This window comes from Martes martes (assembly GCF_963455335.1).
Source record: "Martes martes genome assembly, chromosome: 10".
In the NCBI taxonomy this organism is placed as follows: domain Eukaryota; kingdom Metazoa; phylum Chordata; class Mammalia; order Carnivora; family Mustelidae; genus Martes; species Martes martes.
In genome coordinates this window covers 45,245,977-45,259,025 of record NC_137898.1, presented here as the reverse complement: position 1 = coordinate 45,259,025, position 13,049 = coordinate 45,245,977, and the positions used below count along the sequence as shown (strand labels likewise).

Here is a 13,049-nt window from a genome sequence, read left to right as displayed (position 1 = left end):
CAGAACCTAGGGAAAGTTCACACAGCTGTTAAGCAGAACACCTTCCTGGCTCAGGGAAATCCAGGTCGATCTAGTTTCTCAACGAATGCAGATAGTAAAATAATACAGTGTTTTTTCAAGTGATAGCTTATATTTCTCTGAGAAAGACTTCTCAGAGAAATATAATCTCAAGTTCTTTGTTAGATTTAGGAAGCAGTTTATATTGTCATGAGGAGCTTTGTGAAAACTTAGGAAAATAGTTCAGAATTTGTTCAGCCTCGCTAAGGTTGTGTTTTAAACCAAACCAAACCAATCTTTAAATGCTCCAATTTTACTAGGCTTTTAAAAAGATGATTTGTCATTTAAGTGATCTAATTCTTACCTTTACGAACTCTGCCATCAAATGACTTCAAGACTAATTTTTGTTTGTTTCAGTTGAGAATCATAGCTATATATATTTTTCTTTAATGTGCATTTTTAAAAATAACTGAAATTTTCCCGACAACGTGTGTTTTGAATTTTCTGCAACTCAGGTATTTTAAATTGTTTAGTAGAGTGAGTTGATTCTAAAGGCCATCTAGGTGGAGCTGATCTAAATAAGAGGTTGAGAATTCTTAAAGAATAGTTTATGGTTTTCCTTAGTGGGTGATACAATGTTAAGTCACTTGACACTACATTTGTAACATCCTTTCTCTGCATATTGGTTCTTCCCACTGGAAAAGTTCTACCTCCATGACATCAGAACAGGCTCTAAGGAATCTAAGGAGATTCAAATAAATTTCAAATGGTGCTCTGTCTACAGAAATGCTCTGGGAAATCCTACAAAAGAGAAGGAATGGGTCTTTTTTTTTAAAGGCATGGTCCTAGGCACTTGGCTTATAGTTTCATGATTAACTCCCCAATAACCAATAGAACTAATTTTTTAAATTTTTTTTCTTTTTTTTTGGAACTAATTATTATTAATCACAGGTGAGGATACTGAGGCTCAGAGAGGTCACAGATGTGATGAGTGATAGAATCAGAATCTGAAGTCCAAGTCAGTCTAACTCAAAAACACAAGCTTTTTTTCACTTTTCCACATTTCTTTAAAGGTCTCTCCCAACCCTTCTTTAAACTGCTATGATATTCCACCTAGAATGTAGTGCAGATTAAATGTGCCCCCTCCTCAAGCACCTCGGATGGTTCCAATCATCTAAGAGATGAACCTAGACAAGCCATGGCAATGATCTGTTTCAGCCTGCCTTTCTACCAGTTACATGTCAGGCACCAGATGAGGCACGCTACATGGATTATTTTACTGAACCTCCACAACAGCCCCTTGTATTTAGAAACTACAATATTCCCATTTCTCAGATAGAGAAACTCTGGCAGTCTAACGTCAAATCTTTTGCTCTTATCTACCGTCGTATTCCAGTGATTGGTGGAGCAAGGAAGGAAGGGAGGAATGGAGAGGGGAGAGAAGAGAAAAAAAGTGGGGAGAGAGGGAGAGAGAGAAGAGAGAGACAGTGAAGGAGGGAGGAAGGGGGGAAACATTTATTAAATGCCTAATACATATATATAAGAGATTTACTGGAGGTTAAATATTGTATCTTTTAATTCTCAAATTCTGACATTTTTACATAAGTAAACTAAGGCTCTGAGATATTCACTCAGCAAAGGTAAAGCCAGGATTGAGTGCTGGTTCCCTTCACACCACACCTGTCCAATACTGTGCTTTGTAGATCGTAAGTACTTAATTAAAATGGAATGGAATTGAAAAATAGTGTGTTCATGGGATAAAGAATGCACTGCCAGTCACAAGACCCACACTAAGACAAAGAAAGCGAGGTAAAAATGGATGGATGTAAAAGATAGATGTTCAGGTCTGTTAAGAAACAGCTCTTCAAAACGACTATCATTCTAAAACTGAACATTGTAGGAACATTCCTGAAAATGTTTCAAGCTTTTATGCAGACCCATAGGAGAAAATCCACGTTTCTCCTGAGAAACTATTTTATTTATATACTAGAAAAGTTTACAGAGTAGATATTTATTTATATAGTAGTAGTGGATCTTATAACACATCTCCTCTTGGCCTTGTTACCAGGAAGCTCACAGTCAAGTCTGCAGCCCATTTCTAGCAAGTACGTAAACACATATTAGAAGAACTTTTCTTCTCTAGTTTTCACCTTGTTTTATTGTATGTATCGCTACAAACCACCCCAAATTATTTTTGCATTAAGATACAAATATAAGTAATATCATTTTATTAACTTTTTTGCCCCATAATTCAAACAGAATCAAATCAATAATCACTTCTAAATGTTCACAATGCTTGATCAGTAAAGACTGTTCTTAAAGTTGGGGTGAATGCAATTAAAACACATATTGTATACACATGTATTCCATGATCTGGAACAGCATGTATTTGAATTATCCACCCCATCTCAAAAACCCTTTCCAGGGGTACCTGGGTGGCTCAATGGGTTAAGCCTCTGACTTCAGCTTGGGTCATGATCTCAGGGTCCTGGGATCGAGCCCCACATCGGGCTCCCTGCTCAGCAGGGAGCCTGCTTCCCCCTCCCTCTCTGCCTGCATCTCTGACTGCTTGTGATCTCTCTCTCTCTGTCAAATAAATAAGTAAAATCTTAAAAAAAAAAAAAAACCCTTTCCGAGGGTTCACTAGACCAAAACTCTTTTTGTAATAATACTAAGACATTATTTGCCTATTCTCTAATGAGTGTACAATGGAATTTCCCAGAAGCTACGTGGCATTGTGATACGGCAGCACGCTGAATACAGAAGCAGAAAGGAGAATCCAGCTGTCTTCCACTAAGCCAGACATTAAAGAGATTTGCAAAAACATAAGACAAAGCTATCCTTCTTACTATTTTGTTATTTTGAAAAATATACTTAATGCTCAAAAGTGTTATTTATATTAATATCTAAGGGGTTTATTATTATTCTTAAATAAATATATTGTCTAATTTTCAGTTTTACTACCTCACATGGTAAATATTGATAAATATGTCCCACATAAACAAAAACTCTTTGGGGTCTTTGATAACTTTCAAGAGTGTAAAGGGGCCTTGAGACCAAAACCAGTTGAAAACAGTTGATCTGGAAGGACTAAGAGTTTAGATTTAGAAGGGATAAGATCTAGGAAGATGAAGGGTTAAAAAGTACCTGCTATAGTAGTAGGTTAGGTCTATAAAATCCTCAGCACTAGTAAATTTGCTCCATACATGCCCAAACCATCAGCTCTTTATGTGAAGTTATTAACTGGACGTATCCAATTTTAACCCTTTCACTGGGAGACCCAGTAACTGAACACAGGCTTTTGAGTTAAAACACTTGTTGTAAACAAAAACTCACAGTCCTTTTTTTTGCTCTTTCCCCCACCACTATCCTTAGGAAGTATCTTAAGCCTTATAAGCCTTATAAAAAAAAAATTAATTCTCACCATTCTTTCCATTTAATGTGCAGAAAAGTAAGGTGCCAAACAAGTTTGTTGTTGTTTTTTATGAATTAGGTCTTAAACTAGTAGCTAGGCAACCAATCAAGTAGCCGTGACAACAGAAATAAAAGAAGCTTAATGATTACCTTCAGCCAGGAGCCTCCATACAGCACTGCATAGCTGCCCAGTGTTATTGGTTCAAATATAAAATCTAATGTTAACAAAACTTCAGGTTTTCTCTGATATTTCAGGAGTTTTGATCTGCATATGCTGTTTTACAGAAACACTCTCACACATATAAATAGAAATATTCTTTTCAAGGCAATATGCATGAAGCATATATCTCTAAGTAGACCTATCTCGTGATTTTAGCATTCCCTTCATTCAAATTGATGTTTGAAACTCAGATGCATGGCTTGCTTTAGGTTTTAGGTAAAACTGCCTTGTCAATCTCACAGAGATGTCGGAAGCAAGTGAGACTCTGGACAGAGGGAGTGCTGGAGCAGAGAGATCTAAAGCTGGTCTTAGTTTCTTGATCTTCCAAACAGGAATAGTAATACCTACATCCCTGAGTGTGGAAAGGTTCAGCAGATATAATGTATGTCACACCGGTTTTGAAGCTCAGAAACACTATAATAATATACATTGTTGTGATGTGAGAAGTACTACCTGCTTTTTAAAAGCCAACTACCGCTCTGCACTGCAAATGAAGACATTACAATTCAAATTTGTCCCCTTCCTGTAAAATCTGTAATGTGTCCAAAACCTTCATGGCACAAGTTGCTGTTATCTGGGGAATAGGTTAACACAGAAAAAGGCACCACAACTGAACACACAAGTCAACTGCTCCCCAAAACTACCACCCTGATGAATCAGTTCTATGTACATACACCTTTGGAAACAACAAAACCTCACTGGTCCACATGCTCTAGAAGGAGCTCATTCATTCCAAACACACTTTGCCAAATAATTTGCTCGCAATCTCCTTTCACTTATTATTGTGTGGCTGTATTGATCTTCTGTCTGAACTTATCCTGTTGTGTAACAATGAACATGTGAATCAACTGTATAAATAACAAAGAGCTCTGGCAATTGACAATGTGAAGCAGAAGACATCCAGCATGTTTTCCATTTCCAATAAAAGGGGGCAGTATTACATCAGTATAATACTGATGCACTGTTCTGATATTTTTGCAAAGTATGGTTGAGCAGCAAGAATCTACAGTTGCAAAAATTGAACAAGTGCCTTTTTGAGCAAATAAGAACAAATTTACAGGGCGCCTCAGTGATTGAATGATTACGTTCCTATGAGCTTGGTTGAAAAAAATATCATTTGGGCATGAGAGATGCATATAGTTAGCAAGAATCAGGTTAAATATTTTCAAATATCATAGATTGAAATTTTGGTTTTTGGAAATATGTAAAAACATATATTAAGTTAGTAAGGACAAAAGCTCACTAGAACTCTAATATAATCCCACTTGAACATTATCATGTTGGTTATGGCAGGATTCTAGCAGGTAGCTGCTAGTGTTATTGGAAGTTACTGGATTCCAGTTACTGGAAGAATGAAAAAGAAAAATGCATACCTTAACTTTGTAAGAAGGTGCTGTTAGCTTCTCAGTAACCTCCTGCTCTATCTAAGACATTTTGGTCCCAGGGAACAGTAGGTTAACCCATTCACCACTGGAGAGTATCAAAGAGTAAAAATTTTAAAAAATTAGCAATCATTTGACAACCTGTCTGAGGTCTTAAAGTAAGGATGGAATATTAACTGAGCATTCCCTGTGTCAGACGAGTGCTCTGAATGTTTTCCCTCGAACCAATCCTTCAAGGAAAAGGTAAGGATCTCCATTCTACAAGTATGTTTATTGAGACTCACAGAGGTTAAGTAATTTAATTAAGTAACACAGTAGGAAAACAGTACAGGATGCTACTAGGATTAATCCTAGAAACTGAGTCCCAGGATTAACCAACTCCAATACACATGCTCTCCCCAATTTACCATGTGGCCTCTAATTGTGTTGTTGTTCCACCTCTCACCTCTGCTTTTGCCTCGTAGTCTATATTAGCACCATTCAACCTTCACTTTCCTCACTGATAGCTTTCCAGGGGCAGAACCAATGGACACCGTGGCACGGAAGAATGACTTAGACCAGACAGGAGGTGACAAGTATGCAGGACGCAGGGGACTCAGCACTTTTCTGCTTAACGGTTCTTGATTCTTTTTACTGTCTTACTCCATCAAAGGTTTGAGATTGCCAAAGTCAGAAGTACTTCTATGTGGAATAGCCTTAAAGATCTCATAGAAAATTAACAAATGAGTGTGGCACAGTTCTATAAATAAGAACGTCATTGTCTAAGAATTAGGACAGCTGAAATTTCATTCCTGTTCTGCCATGAACCTACCATGTGACCATGGCAAGTCATTTTCATTCTCTGGATCCCAGTTTTTCCATCAAATTGAAGTGATTAGGCCCGATCAAATGTAACATCCCCTCCAATTCTTCCACACCACACTTTTAATCCCATCAATGTACTTCAGAGACACTGTGATAGGAGTGTCGGTTGGAGCTTGCTTTGCCACTTGATAAGATCAAGCATTTTTCTTAAAAGATTCTCAGAAGGTGAGGGGAATGGCAATTCAGACCACGAGCATATAGATGTGTAATCTGCCTATTTATGAGCAACTCTGATCAGTAGGGAATCAATCTACTCATCAAGATTATTAAGATGAGCAAAATAACCAGATTCCCAAGTTACATAACAGCGATTCAGGAAAGCTCTAACCAATTACCGAGTCAGTACTCAAACATTAGGAAGGTCAGAGAAGTTACAGATCGCGCTTTAACACTGAAACGGCCCACTCTGCCTCACTTCTCTTCTGGCCAGATGCCCTTCGCTGAGCTCTAAGGATATTTAGAAGCAGCCTATTTAAAATTCTGCTGTGTATTGTCACGACTAAAATACTTTCTATCTTAGAGATGTCAAAACAACAAAATTTGGTAAGCAATTAGTCTATAATATGATCTAATTGCACTGGTACTTAGGGATAAAGATGGATGGTGTTCTTGGTGTGGAAAGCTAAAGCTGAGGGCAGTTAACTTAGACTTCTGCTGGCAGGACACTCACAGTCCACACACAGAGGCTGTGTTGAAATGATGGAGCATAACAGCTCCTAAGGCGCCGTTACAGTCTATTGTCCCCACAATCTATATATTTAAAAGACCCTAAATATCCCGTGACACAGCCAACCAGAACAACTCCATCGGTGCCGTTCTGGCCAATCAAGTCAACAATGTTTCATTTTAAAGGGCTAAAATCAGGATTTACCCAATAAAGTGAAATATGCCATGGGTAAACTTGTATTCAGATGGATATATATGTGAGCCTATACATGACAAAGAGACAGCACCCCATGCCTGTGTAGGAAATGCTTGTCCACACTTATCATACATACAAAGCATGTTTCATACACACCTCATGTTACTAAATGTCACAGAAACACTCTACGGTGGACATCCTGATGCTTTGCCCAGATTCCCCCCCCCCCCTCCCTTAGGACTGAGAGACTGACTCCCTCAGCTGCAAGGAATGCTGTTGGTAGCTAACCCTCAATTGTTGGCCCTCTTTGGAATTGCCTCAGCTAAAGAGAGTCACCTCACACAAAGTCATGTCCCCTGGCCAGGGTAGTCCTCATCCAATGACTGGTTGACACAAGTGTATGAAAGTTCATTCCCTCCACCCAATTTGGGACAATTCTGAATGACCATGGCAGCCTTGAAGCTTCCCAAGGGGCTGACTGAGGCTTGACTGACACTGCATCATAGACCAAGCCTGCTGGTGTCCTTTTACTTCCACAGTGGCAGCTAGAAAGAGCACAGCCCAGTAAACATGCTCGCTAATGTCTATTTCTCACTCTCCTTCTCAAGGAACCCAAATCTGTGATACATTCCTTTGTAAAGACTGTCCAAATAAGAGAGTGACAAGGTATGCTTAATAAATTATAGCATTTCATGACAGCAACACTGCGAAAAATTCTCTAAAACTATATTATGGGTTACAAAGAACAAATTCGTAAATCTAATTTATGGATCTCTATATTTAAGAAAACAGATAATTCCAAAATGAACAATTCTGAAGACACTTAAATTGAATTTGTCACAATCCATTTCACCCATCTTATTGCACATTATATATTTACCCTCTTTGACCTCAGAAGAAAATCTGATCCTCACAAGAAAAATCAGTATCCCATGAAACCTCATAAAATTAAGATGGATATTTTGATTATGAGCGAGCCAAAGCTACCATAATGCTGTTCTTAATTTACTCTTCTTTCTGCATCTAACCTAACAAGCAAGGACAGATATCAGCTCTAGAAACTCAACAAAGCCTATAAACCCACAAAATACATGTTCAAAACAGTGAAATTACTGGGAAGCAGATCATGTTAAGGAGGGCTTGTGAACTCTCCTTGTACATAGAGGAATATAATGGATTCTTCCATTATGTTTATCTTTTCCAGTGCCTAAAATGCAACCCCAATAAAGTCATCTACAGAGACAGCTCTCTTCAACCAGGAAACCAGAGTTTTCTTGTTCTGCAGAAACTACTTTTCCACTTACCCTCAGGGGCTCCATTATATTCAGTGTGACATATTTTAGGTCAAACTTGGATTTATTAAACTTTTTTTAATTGTAACCTAATCTCTCATCTCTTTCCCATGTCTTACAAAGCAAAACAAGGTTATTTCAGTACCTCAGACTTCTCCCTTCCAAATGAATTAAGAAAAGTCAATGAACAACATTTAACATTAACTTCTAGTATTTGAAGTTAGTAGTGTCTTAAGTTTGAACACTAACTCCAACTGATGATACAAATTCAACAATACAGAGTCATGGTGTCAGACAAACCGAGATTCATTGCTGGAAGCAATGTACACCCAGTGCCAATTTACTACTAGGTGTGGTGCACGTGGATTGGGATGCTCTCTTCCAAGCCTGACTGGAATGACAGATGGCCTTCAGTGAATGGCAGAGTTGCTGCAACAATACTTAATTTATTTCTCACTACTCCCTCAAACTAAATGGCATAGGGACACATTATGTTTTAAAGATTCTCTATGCTAGCATTCTGAACAAAAATTTCTAGATGCATTTTTCCAAGAAATATCTCATTCAGAGCGTTAATCAAAAGCAAATTATTTCCATAATTTAATAACAGAATGGTTATTTAAATGAAATGTGTGTGTGTGTGTGTGTGTGTGTGTGTGTGTGTAATGAAGTTTCTGAGATGTATTAATTCTAAATACACTTTATCTAGCCCAGTGATTTTTCAGCTAGGGGCCCTAGTCTCCTTCCTCCCCCAACAGAAGACATTTGGCAATGTCTGGAGTCATTTTGGGTTGTCAGCAAAGGGAGGGGTGTTACTAGCATCTAATGAGTAGGGACCAGAGAGTACCCCCCACCATGACAAAGAATTATCAAGTCAAAGAAAAAAAAAAGTCAATAACACTGAGACTGAGAAACCCTGGTCTAATCTAATTAACCTCAAGTTTCCATAGCTTTGGGAAGCAACTCAGTTGGAGAAGAGTTTAACTATGTGAGTTAGCCAAAATTCCAAAATCTGAAAAATCTGCTGTTTCTTTCTTCTGACCTTCCAATTATTGTGTGAGGACCACTTAACTGTGACAAAAGAGTATATTTGTTCTCTATATTCAAGGTTACCTGTGATTTAGTTAAAAGGGATGGGAAACATAAGAAAATTCCCACTCTACCAGGAGCCATACTAGGTGTATTCACAACCATCTTATTTCATTGCAACTCACGTTATTATCCTCATATTATAGATGAAGAAACTGAGTTTCAGGGAGGGTAATCAATTTACCAAATATCACACAGATGGTAAGTGACAACTCATGACTACTATTCCAAGTGAGAATATTTATTTCAAATCTCATTAATACTTTCTCATATATACAAAGAAAATTTCAGAATCACTAATGGTTGTTACTACTCAAAGAAAACTTTGGAATCATTAATAGTTAATGGGATAAAGAGGATAAGTAAATTTTTACCATATATTTTTCTTTATTAGGATTTCCAATAAACATTACTTTCATATGAAAACTAATAAATAAAAAAATTTTCAAAAACATCAGTGACATACTTCTCAGATTAATTTTAGGATGAACCCTTGACAAAAGAGGAAAGTGGATGGTCCCAAGTGCATGTGCCCGGTCTGTTGTTGTTAACCCCATTTCTCACTCAATATCTCTATGCTAAAACTTCTCACTCAATATTTCTATGCCAAAACTTCTTTGCTCACTCAGATCCCCCAAAAGGATCTTATAACATTATTCACATCAATTTAATATGTTATTTCATGGTGTTCTCACTGAGAATATAATATCAAAGACTAAAAGATTGACTCTGTGTTTATCACTAATATCAGAATGGTAGAAGAGGTTTAGGGGCAAGACTCTTCTACTCTTGTGGTCCTGAGACCTCACTCTATATGTAACCATCTATCCAGGCAGATCTTAAAGGGGTTCTGCCTTGTGAGGATGGGGCACTTAAGTTGATTAAGCAGATCCAGTGAATGGTGTGTGCATGACGAGGCCCAAGTATATAAAAGTTTATGGCTTAACAGGCACCAAAAGACTCATATTTCCCCAAATAGTTTCTCTCCTACCTGATCTGAACCTCCCACAAGAGGATCAATAAAGGCAAAGGGGTCCAATAGTGACCAATTTTTTATTGATTATTTGATGTTAACCTTTATAAGTCAGTGCAATGAGGACATAATGAAATTCTTCACTAAGCTTTGGGAAATCAACAATGGCTTCCTAATCTATGTAAGAACTGATCACATTCATAGTTTGAGAATTCTATCATACGTCCATCCCCTTAAACTCCTTCCCAGCACAAGAACTCCAGTCATCTGCTAGAATGGCTAAAGAGTATAGGAGATCAATCAAGAATTAGAGGTTGATTTAACATAAGGAATGGCTCTGTATCCCACTGTAATTGGTTGAATTGTGTCCCCCAAAAAGATATCTTCAAGTCCTAACCCTTGGTCCCTGTCAATGTGAACTTAAATGGAAACAGGGTCTTTGCGGATGTAATCAAATTAAAATGAGGCCACACTGGATTAGAGTGGGCCCTAAACCCAATGACTTGTGCCCTTCTAAGAAGAGGGAGATTGGGAGACACACACACACACACACACACACACACACTGAAGAGAGCCATGTGGACAGAAGCAGAAATTGGAGTGATACAGTTATAAGGCAAGGAATGGCAAAACTTGCCAGCAACCATCAGAAACCAGGATGAGGCAAGGAAGGAATCTTTCTTAGAATTTTCAGAAGGAATAAGGCCCAGGCAACACTTTGATTTTAAACTAGTCTCCAGAATAGGGAGAAAATAAATTGGTATTGTTTTAAGCCATCTAGTTTGTGATCACTTGTTACAACTTTAGGAAATGAATACATCCAAAATCTCAGACTGTCACATCACCCTGCATTTTGAAGAGGAAACAAAGAAAAATAAATGACACCCTGGTTATAGCTATATATGCAAATATTTAAGTAACAGTACACACGACTTTATACTTGTCTCATGATTTTTTCCACATGCTAGTTAAAGACTCCTTCTAGGAAATAGGAAAGTATAAGTTTATTAGAAAGAATGGAGTCTATCACAGCACCCATGCTAGAGCTAGCAAGGATGGAAACAAAGAGGAGACTCTTGGTCCTAATTTAATAAGTTATTTTCAGCCTATATCAAATAAATGTATGAATGGAAATAACTTTCAAATTTATTCTAAAACCATTACCAAAGACACTGCCCATTGTGCTACTCATTTGTCCCTCTACAGTTCTCATTAAAAACAAACAAACAAAAAACAAAAACAACAACAACAAAAAACTTTCAGAATATGGCACTGGGAAAATACGGTCATCTCTTTTTAAAAAATGGCATGTTTTACTTATTCATCAGATAATCAGAATTTCTCACCCAGTGTACTACAACAGCCTCTCAACTGGTCTCCCTGTTTTCATTCTTAACTTCCTGGAGTCTTTTCAGAATAATCCTTTTATATGTAAATCACACCATGTTTCTGCCCTGGACAAAACCCATCTGGGGATTCCCATCAGTCTTAGAATAAAACGCAAATCCTTTCTAGCAGGTCACCCCCGGCTATCACTTTGTCCAACCGCTCCTCCTCCTTGGGCTCATCTTGTCACAGGGGTCTCCATGTTGCTGGGACACTCTAAGGGCCTCTCCACGCATCACCCCTGCTACCCGCACGCTCTTCCTTCCGCTCTTCACCTGGCCTGCCCGTGCCTTCACTGAGGTCTCCTTCAAGTGTCATTTCCGCACAGCGTCCTTTCCACCCCATCTAGACGAACATGCTCTAACTCCTTACTTAACTTGCTTCTATTTCTCTCAGGGCTTTTATTCACCTCCTGATATTACTGACATTGTATTATCTATTAATCGTTGATCTCCTCGTCATCTGTGCCCCCCCATCACAGCAGGGGCTCCATGAGAGCAGGGATTTTTGTCTGGTTTGCTCACTGTTGTATCTCCTACACCAAGAACAGTGTCTACTACAGAATAAGCACTTGATATGTAATTTGTTGAATCAAAAAATAAATGAATGCATTTGTAAGTTGTTTTGTTTTATTTTTTGCCCTGGCTGATAAGAAACTTAGTAATAAATTCAATGGTGAGTCATAGTAAAACAGTAGCCTTCATCATGAGTATATACTCTTCTTCTTCCTTCTATTCCCGTTCTAATCACCTCATATATCCCCTCCATTATAAAACATTCTAAATCTTTTGTAATGGGACAGAAAAACACCAATAGGCAGGTAGGGTGAATGCCAGGTTGGGTGCCTGGTTGGGTGCGTGGGAGGCAACCCCATAGTAAGTGGGAAAGGGTGTATGTGTTCATCGGCAGTAATGCTTGAAAGTGATTAAAAAAAAAAAACAAAAACCCAGCCCCCAAGCTAGAAGCCCAGCTCTTCGGCTGCCTGGAAAAAGCCAGATGAGAATAAGCCAATGGGTCTAATATTGCCAGTGAAGGAGGGAAGCAAGTTTTACCTTTTCATTCCTGCAGTTGTTCAGCCCCATATTATTCATGGAGGACAGTTTCCCATCAACACCATGCGGCTGTTGCTGCTGTTGCTCCCGCTGGATCTGCTCTCGCATCTTCCGAGCCTCCTGAATGGCTTTCATCACTGTGTCCTGATCTCCAAACAGGGCAGGGGAGTTGAGACTGGACAGGATATCTGCATACACAGGATGCTTTATTAGAAGCTAATGAGGTTAGACGCTAACAAAATACTGCCACTATCCACTCCCCTGTAGAATGCTGCATTCTCTGAGCAAGGAAGGGGAGTGTTTGCTCTTAAGACAACCGCAGTACTATACAGAGAGCACCGGGAAACCAAGACTTGCTGGCCTTTCAGCCCTTGGAGGATACCCCAGCACTCCAGTTAATCTGAGCCCTGTCACCCTACCTTCTCACAGAGGAAGGTTCCTAGATTCCAGCTGCCAACTGTGTGTGTGTGTGTGTGTGTGTGTGTGTGTGTGTGTGTGTGTGTGTTCTGGCGAGATCT

At 38.6% G+C, this 13,049-nt stretch overlaps 1 protein-coding gene across 3 annotated transcripts in view; it reads right to left on the bottom strand.

Annotated features, from left to right (window-relative positions):
* SOX6 (SRY-box transcription factor 6) overlaps positions 1 to 13,049 on the bottom strand; it is a 596,389-nt gene that overhangs the window by 62,538 nt on the left and 520,802 nt on the right. For all 3 annotated transcript variants that reach the window (XM_080816117.1, XM_080816115.1, XM_080816116.1), the window contains exon 12: positions 12,532 to 12,719. In XM_080816117.1, coding sequence (XP_080672243.1) covers positions 12,532 to 12,719 — 188 coding nt within the window. The remainder of the gene's footprint in view (positions 1 to 12,531; positions 12,720 to 13,049) is intronic.